This window comes from Hemicordylus capensis, chromosome 13, assembly GCF_027244095.1.
Source record: "Hemicordylus capensis ecotype Gifberg chromosome 13, rHemCap1.1.pri, whole genome shotgun sequence".
Classification (NCBI taxonomy): Eukaryota; Metazoa; Chordata; class Lepidosauria; order Squamata; family Cordylidae; genus Hemicordylus; species Hemicordylus capensis.
In genome coordinates this window covers 10,745,517-10,759,366 of record NC_069669.1, presented here as the reverse complement: position 1 = coordinate 10,759,366, position 13,850 = coordinate 10,745,517, and the positions used below count along the sequence as shown (strand labels likewise).

Here is a 13,850-nt window from a genome sequence, read left to right as displayed (position 1 = left end):
AAATATTTTGTCTGGCTGGTGAACTAAGCCAAAATTTCTTGACCCCTGCACATAAGTTCCGTTTGCCATGCCTTTGTGTTGAATAATGCCAGCACTCTACTGAAGACATAAAGGGAACCTGCACTAGAGAAAGCAATGCAGACTTAGCAAAACAACTGATCTCGTAATAAAAACCCTAAAACTGCTTTAAAACGAATTGTCTACCTGCCTCTCTCATGGAACTATGACTTGCAGGGAATGTCAGAAGTCCTCAGTGCCAAAAGCTGCAAGCCACAATTCCCAGGGCATGGCTTTCCCCAGATGCACCAGTGCAAATCAGATCAATCTGGTACCCAAGACAAGTGACATGAGCAGAGCAGACTTAGCCACGGTTGTCTTCTTGAGCATATAAAGTGTTTCCTCACCACCAACCCTACCTCAAGCTCTGTAGCACGAAGCAATTTATAAAAGTGTGTTCTCCAAAGCAAGCACCTAGGGAACAGGATTGTCAGTGGGGTGAACCTTCTCAAGTAGGGCAGCACAAAACACAGTGCCAGGCCTGCAGGCAAATGGAAAGAGGATGATATTCTGCTTCTCCTCCTCAAGTGGGGAGAATTTTTGTGAGAGCTGCTCCAAGAGACAAAGAATATTCTCATCAGCATAATGCTTTTCAACTGGCTCTACAAATCAGATGAGAAAGTAGCTCCATCACAAAGGTCACTATTTTCACTTTTCACAGGACTCCTGATATTTCCCACAAATTTACCCAACACTTAGTTTGATGAAAAGCTGTACAATATGGCATGTAATGAAAAGAAACCTAATCACAGATTGATCCTACAAATTTTTGAGTCAAAACACCAGAAGTAAACTTGTCATGTGTCACAAAAGCACATATCCTGCACCAAACGCCATGCAAACCAGAGGTTTCTGAGGAATTTTTTTAAGCAGCATGAACTAGAAGCAGATGTACCACTTACCGCCATGACGAGCTCAAAGGGGTATTTGTAGACTCTAACAGGGGACTGATATTTTTGCACCATGTTTACTTCACACCTGTAATGAAAAAACAGCAACCAGTTAAGAAATCTACTCTGAACATCACACAGTAAGCCCAAACACAGCCCTTTCAGCTTTGCAACAGAACTGATGTTCTGCCTGCCTAGAGGTCAAAGCCAGCAGAGAACAGAAGCAGGTTCAACTAAGATGGGTCCGTTTTTTTAAATATGCATGCTTAAGGGAAGCAAGTCCTTTGTAGGTCATTCTCCACAGCCCAGATGCTATAAACCTTCCCTTTTATCGTGTGTGGTGTTATAGCAGCACCCAACATTAATGCTTTTGATTTTAAAGGCTGCTTAAACCAACCACATTCAAAACTGTCCAACTGTGCTAAACCCATTTGATTTTTAAAAACAGAAAGAAAAAATCTAAATGAAAGACTGCATGCTTTACAAAATGTTCCAGTCGCACAGTTTAGAAAATTATACCATTCTGACAAGTGATTTAAACACCAACTGGTTACCGTGTGCTGAACAAAAAAACCCTGGAGGACGTACAATACCCATCTCCACAGTTCATTTATCCAAATCAATGGAATTCCAGCCTCTGCCCTCATCCACAGCTTTTAACCCACACACGCATGGCAATAACAAGAATCCAGCGAGATAATGAACCCACTCTTACAAGAGGCCTTTTGAGAGGCTTTCTGCAAACTCTGTAGGATATGCTGCCTCCACTATTAGTACTAAAGGTCCATAAATGCCAGAAGTCTCAAAGACTAAAACTCTTACTCATATTCCAGTGCTGGAAAAGCACAGATCTCAGAACACTGGTCAGCATCCAAGCAGTGAACTCTTCTCCAGGATCAAAGAGTTAAAAGGTACTTAGGTGCAGAACAACTATCTTTAGGAAGGCTTCCATCTAAAAGTCATTTAGCAGCCTCAAGAAAGGTAGATGCTACAGTTAATTTCTCCAGTGAGGGAGGAAGAGAAAAACATAGCTAGTGATTCGTGAACTTAAAGATACCTGAAGTTTGGAAATTGCTTACTTAAATCTGTAAATGTTGTCGTAATACTGCAAGTCCACTAAGCAGCCAGCTGAAAATTGTGAAGTCCAATGGCATCTATCCAGGAACTACACAGATAAATACAATATCTAAAGGACGGGGTATATAAAGACTTTCCAGTGCTGGTGGCACTAACAGGACAGAGTCAAACTGTAGAAAGCTTTTGCTGATATCATATAACAGACACCCAAGCTGCAAGTAGTACAGGATACCTTACAATGTAAAGCTGTAACTGTGATACCTGGAGTGAGTGCTACCATCTGAGTGAGTGCTAGCATAGTGGAAGAATACCAGCTGCTAAACATATTTAACAGTGATCATCTTTGCACTTGCTGACCTACCGTCTAAGAAATCCACGCCACCTTCTGCAGAAGGGTCAGAGTCCCGAAGGGCGCTTTGACCTGTACTGAGTTGTCAACATCTACTATACGGAAAACCAAAAAAACCAGTGGTGGCTGAACTGATCAGATGGGAAGGTACAAGCATAAGTATGCAGCCTTGGCACTTATCCTGCTAATGTGGATAAACCCGGATGGGTGCCAATTTATACAGGCATATTTTATAAGGTAACTACTCTCATTGTGTAATATTTGGGTTGTACGGTATGAAGCAGATATGCTATCACAGACTGAACTTTCTTCGGACACAAACAGCATACCTATTGAACAAATCATTCATTCATGAAAGAGTTAGTTGTCCCATCCCCTGCTTTCTGTAAAATTGTTAAATTTTGGAGCTCATCTTTGATCGTAAATGAAGTTGTTCTTGTTGCATACCTGTGATTTGCTCCTTTGTCTGTGGACTCATTAGCATATTGTACATCACTACAATTGTATACCTTCCTGAGAACAAAAGCCCTGTGTGTGTGTGTATGTGTGTGTGTGTGTGTGTGTGTGGGTGTGTGGGTGTGTGGGTGTGTGGGTGTGTGGGTGTGTGGGTGTGTGGGTGTGTGGGTGTGTGGGTGTGTGGGTGTGTGGGTGTGTGGGTGTGTGGGTGTGTGGGTGTGTGGGTGTGTGTGTATGCAAGTTGGCTCCCAGCTTTATGTTGGGATTTTGCCATAGCATTGTCTCAGTTCTTGTACTAGACATGCTTGTCTGTAGGTTTTACCTCTATGTACTGGCTTGCAGGTGGAGTAACAGTTTGTCTGCTCCTTGCTTGCTGTCTTGAATTTCAAACTGAGAGGTTCTCCCTCTCTCTGCGCAAGAAACTGTTAGCCTGTTTGCTTTCTCAGCCTATGTTTTAGTTTGCAATAAACTATCAAGCTCTTGTTTCTCATTTAAAGATGGCTTCCTGTGTAACCACTTATACAAGATAATTACTCTGCAACCCTTTATCCCGAAGTGAAGCATAAATTTCCCAGTTCCAAGGAAACCACAAAGATCTTTAAAAAGAACCCAGGAAAGCTGTCAGATGGCAAGCGTTTTCGCTCCCAGAAGACCCTACCATAAATCACCAGCTACCAGCATCCTTTCCTTCTACTGCTTGCAAAGAAAAGTGTATATGGATTCAACATTTGGCTCTTGCTTCAGGAGCCAGGCATATCAAAACCGCAGCTAACTGGGCAAAGAGGCACCTTTTAACGTGGTGATTCTCTATTATTTAGCAGGCGGAGAGTAACTGGCCCTATCCACCCCCCGCACAGTACCTCCAGTGACTGTTGCTGGTGTCTACCTTATGTTTCTTTTTAGATTGTGAGCCCTTTGGGGACAGGGAGCCATCTGATTTATTTATTATTTCTCTGTGTAAACCACCCTGAGCCATTTTTGGAAGGGCAGTATAGAAATTGAATGAATGAATGAATAAATAAAAAAAAAATCTATTTAAATAGTGAGCTACCAAGCTACAGTTCAACACTGCATGTCTGTGCTGAACAATGCAACCATGAATGTGTATTCTCTCTACCAGCACTACCCCAAAAGAGACATCTTTGTCTTTCCAAAGAAATCCAAATTCTGTGCTGACATGGGAATAGTCTATGCCAGCAACACAATTTTCAGAGAACAGGGACCATGATACAGATATTCGTATAAGGAGATGCCCTTGAAGACGCAGTTAAGAAGCTGCAGCTGCTAGCCACTGGCAGCATGTGGGTTCGTCTGGGGCATTTCACAACAATTCTTCCATTTAGCATCAACAATTCAGGGTAATGGTAATAGCAATGCCCAGAATCGTGTGGCCTCGACCATTATGGAAATGCCTGCTCTTATCTGAACCTTCCCAGTTGTTGAAACCTACTGGGGAAGCCCTGCTTCAGATCCACTCTTGGAGAGAAACGAGAGCTACGAATCAGGGATTCTTTTTAGTGTTACAAACACAGAACATAGAACGGGAAGGGTCCCTAGAGGTCTTCCAGTCCAACTCTCTGATCAGTACAGGAAACTGTTACAGGATTCCCAACAGGTGGTTATCTAGCCTCAACTGAAAACTTCTACAGAAAGAGAGTCCACTGCTGCACAAAGCAGACTGTTCCACTATCAAGCAGCATGTAGCTATGAAATTCTTTCCAATGTCTAGCCTAAATCTGCTTCCCTGCAGTTTCAACCTATCCATTCATAGGAACATAGGAAGCTGCCATATACTGAGTCAGACCATTGGTCTATCTAGCTCAGCATTGTCTTCACAGACTGGCAATGACTTCTCCAAGGTAGCAGGCAGGAATCTCTCTCAGCCCTATCTTGGAGATGCTCCCAGGGAGGGAACTTGGAACCTTCTGCTCTTCCCAGAGTGGCTCCATCCCCAGAGGGGAATCTCTTGCAGTGCTCACACTTCTAGTCTCCCATTCATATGCAACCAGGACAGACCCTGCTTAGCTAAGGGGACCAGTCATGCTGGCTACCACCAGACCAGCTCTCCTCTCCTCAATTCCTGCCCTCAGGAGGAAAACACAGGTCAAATCCACTACTTTTATGTGATATCCCTTCAGATATTTGAAGACGGCAATCGTATCTACCCTTCGTCTTCTCTTCATGCCCAGCTCCTTCAACCGTCCCTCACAAAACTCGGCTTCCAGACCCTCACCATCTTTTCCGCCCCCGCCGAACCCATTCCTGTTTATCAGTGTCTTTCTTAAAATGCAGGGCCCAGAACTGGACACAGTGACCTCCCTATACCATGGGAAATGGATTAACTTACTCTACAGTAAATATTAGCACAAGAAATATGTTCTGCCCTATGAGTGGAAGTTGTTTATCATCAGACCGTCATGGGCTTTATTGCCATTAACCGCCTTTAGTTTATACAGCTGCTCCCCAAGTTTGCTCTCCATTATTCTTTCATGGCTACAAATGACACAGATTCTGTACACCTAATTTAAGAAGCAGGCTGTGGCTTTCATTATTTTCATTTGCTGCTTCCTTCAGCACTAGGGATTGTCCAGCACTAGGAATCGGAGAGCTGAACAAAACCCAAACTCAAGAACTAGTCAAAGAGATTTTTCATCAGCCAGATTTAGATCTGGCCCCTATATCATGTTACCCTGTGATCTCAAGCCTGGAAATTAGAAGGGTTAAGAATCGCTTTTTAGAATGCCTGGAGACAGTTGAACAAGTGGCATTCGTGTGAATTGAGCTGCAAGAAGTCTCATTTTTTAAGAAGAAGAAAGGTGTCGTAATTGCCATACAAGCAATTTACTTTGCAGCCAAGCCACTGGAGCTTGTCAGTCACCTGTCACCATCCTGAAAGCTTGACTCCCATTTCGGCTTCCCTAAGGCTCATGACTAAGCTTCCCTCCATCTTCACATCTCTGAAAGCAAAGCAGTTCTTTCCCACCCACACTCCCCTTTTCCCAAGCCCTGGCCGTACATAGTTATGCAAGCTTTCTGAAATTATTAAACTGATTGAAAAGGCCTTGCCTGCCTGTGAACAACCAGTAGGAAATCCTACCAGTGAATGTCTCCATTTAGTTCACCGCTGGGAGCTCTCCCAGAAACAAGACCCCAGCAATTTCGGGCATTTGTATTACCATACAAGTTGTTAAGCCTACTCAGCGCCACTGGCTGACACTGAGCCTTCTCAGCAGGAGTTTCTAATCAGTCAAGACGGCAGAACTTTGTACCCACTTCCAAGCTAATCCACTTGCTCATTTTTCAAAAAGTTAATGTGCCCAACACTCGCATCCTCCTTCACAGAGCCCAACATAGCACTCCTCTCCACGTGCCCTAACAAGCTTTGAGAGCTCTTCACTGCCTCACATGGAGTCAGCAAAATCATGCAGAGATGTATTCTTAGTGGATGCCCCATAATTAAAGAACTCTCATGTTGGGGCAGGGGAGAGAAGCAGACTGTAAGAAGTCTTTAGAGACACTTTGTTTCCCCCACCCAAGCTTTTTAACTAGACTTGTGGCTTTACATTATTTTAAGGTTTAGATGTCTGTTTTAATTTGTTTTATGCTGTTGTAAACCGCCCAGAGATGGAAGTTTGGGGTGGTGTACAAATATAATAAGTAAAAGTCATAAAAAAGATTGTAGCCTTCACTTCCATGGATTAATAGAGACTAGAGCCTACTTCATCAGATGCATGTAACACCATACACACACACACACACACACACACACACACACACACACACCCCACAGGGAAACGGCACAAATGGATACAAGGAAAGCACAGTGGCCATTCCCAAGGGCAGTAATTGGGAACAGTCTTTGTGGGTTTGCTAATGTTGAATGGCCACTGTGCCATAGACAGGCATTGAAGCTATTCTCACAATCAGCCAAAACCGGGCTAAGGGAGCCCAGCCTGGTTTTGGCTGGTCACGAGACCAACGGGAGCAGCCGGGAGGCTACAACAAGCCTCCCAGGGTCAGGAGGCTCCCCAAAAGGCACTGCCTTATGGGACTTCTGGGGACCAGGAGACTTCCGAACCCTGCCACCCCAACTGGCTCCATGGCGTAGCTGGTAATTGTCCAGATGGCCAGTCCGCAAGTGTGAGCACTGTAAGATATTCCCCTTAGGAAATAGGGTCACTCTGGGAACAGCAGAAGGTTCCAAGTTCCCTCCTTGACATTTCCAAGATAGGGCTGAGAGAAACTCCGGCCTGCAACCTTGGAGAAGCTGCTGCCAGTCTGGGAAAACAATACTGAGCTAGATGGACCAAGGGTCAGACTCAGTATATGGCAGCTTCCTATGTTTCGATTGCAGCCTATCCTGGTCCGTTCATTGCTTTTTAACAAAGCCAGAAAGGAATCTACATGAGCTGCCAACTTACTGCTTCACAGTACATTCCCACAGTGCACGACTACAGAAACTGCGTCTCTAGACCTCCTGGCTTCCTGGTCTGAGAAGACAGGGCGGGAGTCACAGGATGGTACTAACAGCAGCTACCCATCCCGACTCAAGAAAAGGACCTACAAGAGTAACAGTAGCAGATAGGAGAGGTGCAGGCAATAAGTGAGCATCCTCTGAATAATTAGATACCGTACCTGTACCAGACCATTAGTTAATCCATCTCACTATTACTTCTCTGACTGGCAGCAATTCTCCAGGGTTTTAGACAGCAGTCTTTCATTGTTCTATCTGGAGATGCCAGGGACTGAACCAGAGACCTTTTATGTAAAAAGCTGGTGCTCATCCACTGAGCGATGGCCTCTTTCCCCAAATTTAGAACAGCTTGCTCTCTGTGGGTCATATACAGATTTGACTTTTCTGAGAGAGAAAAGTTCTTGCATGAGGAGACTATCTCAGAGTACTTTTACCCTGTGGCAGCAACAGCTATTTAAAGCAAGTTACAAGAGCTAAATCCCAAACCTGGATTAGCTGTATCTTTTACCCTAGGTGCCAAACACGTCTTTTAATTACAGGGTAATTTCCCCCTTGGTAAGGAGCAATAATGTCATAAACTCAATTTACTCTCTAATATTAACTCTTCCCTATGAAACAGCCCTTTGATTCAGGCAAGATTACATTCGACTGGCTTGGACAGGACTGGGACAATTGTAGACTGCACCCGTCAGCGATGAGAAATTATTGTCCCGGTATGCAATCCGGGTGAGAGCGGAGGATGCACGTGGCAGAGGGGTGAAACTGCTTCTCCAGCTAGGCACTAGCAGCCTCTCCAACAGAGGGATGACAACCAATTCTAGCATACAAGTACAGCCAACAGCAACTAGGAGCAGAACGAAGGAATCCAGAGTGTGAACAGGACTAATTCAGAGAGCGAACAGCAACAAAAAGTGCTCCTAAATAATTTTACAAGAGTTATATAACATTTGGAAAGTGGAGATACATCCAATACTTGCTTCCTTTTTAAACCCAAACTTTATTTGCTACTCAAAACACATAAAATGGTATATCAACACATACCGCTTGGGATGTTTATGGAAAAAAGAAAATATGTATATTCAAACAATAATACAAGCATATCCAGCATTAGAGATGAAGTTGCAAATTGCTGCACCCTAAAGTATTTTTTGGCAGTTTATATATAGGAAGGAACAAAAACTGATAAGAGAAGCCACTAACACTGTGGTTAAAAAAAAAGATTACCCCATTTGGGCTTAGAAATCATATATAAACTCAACAATATCATGCAGAAGAGAGAAATCTGCTTCAAGAGAAATGCTCAGGAAATTGTCATCATTAGCCTATTACATAATTAACAGATAATGGTATTAAGGACTAGCCGTAACTTTGGATATTTAACCCAGCTTCATAACACCAGACTTAAAAATGCTTCAGACAGTTTTGCAAGTTCACAGCAGTGAAACTCTGCATACTGTATGCTTAGGAAAAACAATGAATGGTGGCCATTTCCATTACGTCCTGCCTGTCAGCTTGCTAGAAATATCTGAGTGGCCACAGTTGCAAGGACCAAATGCTGGGCCTTTGATCTGATCTGGGAAAGCAATTCATATGTTTACTGTTAACGGCCAGGGGAACTGTCAACAGAACTAGTCACCCTGAACCAGGATAATGCCATTTAAAGAGTAAAGTATGTACACGACATATTACCGCAACAAGCCACATAAATCAAGTTTCTCACTAATCAAAACCCACGTTCAAAAGATCAATCGCTTCCAATCCTATACGTTCATTTTTCTCATCCATGGACTTCAGAAAACTGAAGATATCCATGAGTCGTCTGTTTGTTTCTTGATACTGTGTATAAATACCCACATACTGGTCAATTTCTTGCACATGATGAAGCCGATAAAGGCATGTGAAACAGGCAATGGAAGTGAAACACTGTTGTACAAAGGATTTGCCACTCTGCTGCAGAAGTTTGCTTGGCAGATTCCCAGACTGCATGTCTGGATAAAATACCTGAAGGTGTTCTCTATTCTGCAACATCTGAATGTTCTTTCCCAGCCACCATCAAGTTCGAGGTCTAAACAGTTTCCAGTTTCCAGTTCGAGGTCTAAACAGTTTCCAGTTCTAAACTGGGGGCGGGTGGGGGGCAGCAGGAGAAGGAAGATGCTCTCTCCTCCTCCTTCACCTACGATCCACCCCCCCCTCCATCTTTACATCTCTATAAGCATAAAAAAAGCAGTCTACAGACCTGCTTAAGAACGGTATTGAAGCATCTCAGATAGGGGGGATATTAGAAAAGGGGCCAGCCATGAGAAACCGGATGGGATATATTTACCTATTAAAACATTTCTATCCTGTCTGTCACTCAGAACCACTGTGGGAATCAGAGGTGCTGAGGAGGTGGCCCAGGAGTACAGTCAAGAGCAGGCTGAGATGTGTGTAAAACAAGCCTGAGCTGTCAAAGAACAAAGAAAAGGAGGATGAGCAAAATGCTGAAGTTTTAGAAAAAGGTGTTGGGATTTAAGCTTGGAAGTCCTTTCCACACCCCACCCCATGTATCCTTGGTATGTGAGGGCTCTGCAGTCTTTAATGGTTCGTTTGGGGGCGATTCAGAAGCGGGCCTTCTCTTTGGTTGCTCCTGGGCTGTGGAATGCACTCCCAGCAAAAATCCACAATCTTAATTCTTCATTGACCTTCAAGAGAGCCCTTAAAACCTATCCATTTGGCCTGGCCTTCCAGGCTTTTAATTAGTTTTAATTGTTTTAATGCCGTAACCTGTTTTTCAGGGTTTTAATTGTTCTGGCTGTTTAATTGTTTTTTATGATGTTTTAATTGTCAATTGATGTTTATGTTTATATCTCTGTTTTAATTGCTATTGGTTTTAACGGTTTCTGTTTTAATTGTAAACCGCCCGGAGCCATTTCAGAAGGGCAGTATAAAAATCAAATAAATAAATAAATAAGTGTGACCAAGAAACAGAAACCAGGATACAAGCTGTTGTTGAAAGAGCAAACCTGATTCTCCATGGCTGGGTTCACCAGGGGCAGCAAGCAGGTTTAGATCCCACCACAACGGGGGGGGGGCTTTTATTTTCTCCCATATAAACAGCTGGCCTTGACTTCTATGGAGAGCAAGTAAAGAACTGCTCAGAGAACACACTTCCTGGGGAAGCATGATTTGACCTTCACCCAGACAATAGGCAGCCCATTGCCAATGTCATGGATCTCATGACAAAGTGTATATGGCATGCAATGTGGGTTTGCGATCCCTATCCCAGGATCCCTGCCTACACACACACACACACACACACACACACACACAAGTCAATTTCCTTACTTCCATCTTTTTGACACCCTTAAGCAATGACAATCAAGGTGGGTGGCAGAGGGAGATGACGCGCTACCCTTCACCACTGCAACTGAACTTTTGACGTGGGAGGGCCAGGTTCACCTGGATAAGAGACCCAAGGCTATGAGCTGGAGAAAAGTATTTAAGGAATGGGGGTTGAGAGCCAGTTCAATCCCAGGCAGCATCTCCAGGTAGGGCCGGGAGAAACTCCCACCTGGAACTCTGGAGCATCTAGTGTAGACAAGACTGAGCTAGATGGACCAATGGTCTGACTCAGAATAAGGCACCTTCCTATGACTTTGGAAAGATGGATCTGACACTCAGGAATCGAGAGAGATGTAGGGAAGAGAACTGGACATTGAAACAAGCCAAGCCACGTGGTGGGGAGAAAGGACCTGGGTTTTATTTTCTGTCTGCATCCTCGCCCACCCTCTCCAATTAAATTTAATGGACATTTTAACCCCATTAAAATTTTGTTGTCGATCATGGTAAGAACACTAATAATACAGGGGAAAGCCAAGGTGGGGTAATATCATCATCAAACACCCCCTCCACCAGCCCTCCCTTGTAATATTATTAATAGCAACAACTGTAATAATAGAGTGATAATAGTAATCACAATGACAGCAATAGAGGAGGACTAAGAACAGTTATTAAAACTCTTACAATTATGGGGGCTAAATGGAATTATTATCAAGAAGAATTGATTGACTGATGAAATGCCGTCAAGCTGGTGTCGACTCTTTGCGACCACATAGATAGATTCTCTCCAGGATGATCTGCCTTCAACTTGGATTAAGAAGAATACAGGATGTCATATGAAGGAAGGGGGCAAGAAGGGTTGAATCCTGCCAGGGGGTGGGGGAGGCAAAGAGGAAAGGGAGGGAGGCAAGGAGGGCTGGATCCTGCCAGGGCATGGCATAGGGGGCTTAGAGGCAATACCATTATTATTAATAATACAGGACACCATATGGAGGGAGCTAACAGGACTGAAACCTGGGTTGGGGGGTGGGCTTAGAGACAATCTCATGATTGATAATAAGAATACAGGGTACTATATGGAGAGAAGAGGACAAGGAGGATTGAATCCTGCCAGGGCATGGAGGGTGGGGGGCAGAAGACGCGGGAAATTAATAACGATCACAATATACCAACATGACAATTATTTATAGGCTGCTTTTCAACCAGAATCCCCCAAGCGGTTTACATAGATTGATCGATTGGTTAAATACATAGGCTCCCAGTAAGGGGCTCACCGGCCAAGACAGGCAGCAGCCCCCAGGGGACTGGAGAGGGCCGGCTGCTCCCCACCTGCTCACTATCAAGAGAAACTCCCCACACCCAAGGAGACACATAAATGGAAAAGGGGCCTCTTTGCTCAGCTAAGCAGGGTGCAGGGATGAGCAGGAGCCTTACAGGAGGCCACCTGGAGGAAGGAAGGGAGGGAGGCGAGGAGGGTGTGGGGAGGGGGAAGCAGGGCGGGCAGGGGGGCAGCAACGAGGAGGGGCAGGCAGGGTGTGTGTGTTTCTTCTAGGGGGGGATCGGGGATGTCCGAGGAGCCCTTCCGTGCCAGGCCAAGGGCCCACCTCTCTGGTCCCTGCTGGGTGGGTGGGGGCATTTTCCCACCCTAGGGCTGGGGGAGGGGCTCGAGCGGGGGGGGCGCTGGGGTGTTGCTATCATTATGGGGAGACGGGCTCAAAGAAACCGGGACCCCCAGACCACTAAGCCCCCCCCCCGGCTGTACCCCTCCCTCTTTCTCCACCATCTCGGGGGTCCCTGGGGGAGAGGGAAGAGCACAGGTTCCCCTCCTCTCCTTTCCTCTCCTCCGCCTCTGGGCTCGGGGCCGGGGTGCGTGTGTGTGTGGGGGGGGGAATTACTCCCTTTGGGTTTCCTGGGGGGGCGGCCCCCACCCGTCGGGGGGGAGGGGGAGCCCCCCACCCGCCCCTCCCTCGGGGGAGGCTCTCACCGGTCACAGACGGGCCGAGCCGAGAGGAAGCCCCGCAGACGGCAGCCCGGGCATCGGCACCGACGCCGCCATCCTCCGCCTGCCTTCCCGAGGAGAGAAAGGCTCGCCCGGCGCGGCTTCGGGGCTCGGCAGCGGCGCCTCCTCCTCCTCCACGGCGAAGGGGGCGGGGCGGGGGAGGGAAAGGCCGGCCGGTGCGCTCCAGCCAATCAGCGGCCGGCAGGGCTGGCACGCGCCGGGCTCCTCGCTCTCTCCGCCTGGCGTGCCCCCTGCGCGCGTGCCCGCCCTCCGCCTACAGCCCCCGCCCCCGCCGCGGCTCGGCCACGCCCACCAGCGAAGAGGAGGCGGGACTAAGCTCGGGTCACGCCCATCCTCAGGTGTTGGGTGGGCGGGGCCTCATGCGGGTGCTTCAGGGCAGGCATAGGTTCGTTCCTTCATTCACCGCCCATTTATAGCTACGCTCTGGAGTCCGGACTCCAGAGTGGTGTGTGCTTGGTTCCACGAAGGCCTATGCAACCAGAGTTCCCCAAGCGGTTGACATGCATACATGCTTAAAGTTGTAGCAAATTTGGTTCAAATCGGTTGGGCGGTTCACAAGTTAGCCCACGGGCGCCTCAAATGTTCACATGTCTGCCATCTTGGATTGGAGTGGATGACATTATCACAGACTACACCGCTGAGGTGTCCCCATGTGTCCCTACAACTGGTTTTTTGTGTCTGGTTCATATTGGTCAATTTGGTTCATATTGGTCCAGGCGTTGTGAAGTTCATAGGGGGACACACACAGACAGACACACACACACACAGAATGCCAGGTGATCTCATAAGCCTACTGGAAGTAGGCTAAAAAGACCCCCACCCTTTGCAGTTGTGGATGATGGGTGCTGTAGTCCAACAACAGCTGGGTGGGGCCCAAGTTTGAGAACTCCTGTATATCCATCCTTTTTTTGGCTTCTCATGTTCCTACACACTTGCACAAAAACCTGTATTTTATTGGAACACTTTCCTTTCATCCCACCTACATTCTCCCCCCCCCCCAGTCAAGAAAAGCGTGTTCCACTAAAGTACAGGCTTCTCTGCAAGTGAGTAAGAACATGACAACCAAGAAAAGGATCGTGGGTGAGCAGGTTGGAGTGCTTTGTGGGAAGTGGTAGTGGGTGTCTGCACTCTAGATGAGAATGCAAGTCCTTTTCTGTGTATAACCGCAATAATTAATAATTATAGACCCTGACCTTCTGCAGGAAGACC

The 13,850-nt window shown here is 46.2% G+C and overlaps 1 protein-coding gene across 1 annotated transcript in view; it reads right to left on the bottom strand.

Moving 5' to 3' along the window:
• Window positions 1–12,806, bottom strand: part of SEC14L5 (SEC14 like lipid binding 5) — a 45,959-nt gene extending 33,153 nt beyond the window's left edge. The window contains exons 1-2 of the mRNA XM_053276678.1: window positions 12,606–12,806; window positions 960–1,035 (exon numbers count right to left, since the gene is read on the bottom strand). Coding sequence (XP_053132653.1) covers window positions 960–1,022 — 63 coding nt within the window. The 5' untranslated portion in view covers window positions 1,023–1,035; window positions 12,606–12,806. The remainder of the gene's footprint in view (window positions 1–959; window positions 1,036–12,605) is intronic.
• Window positions 12,807–13,850: the final 1,044 nt, after the last annotated feature.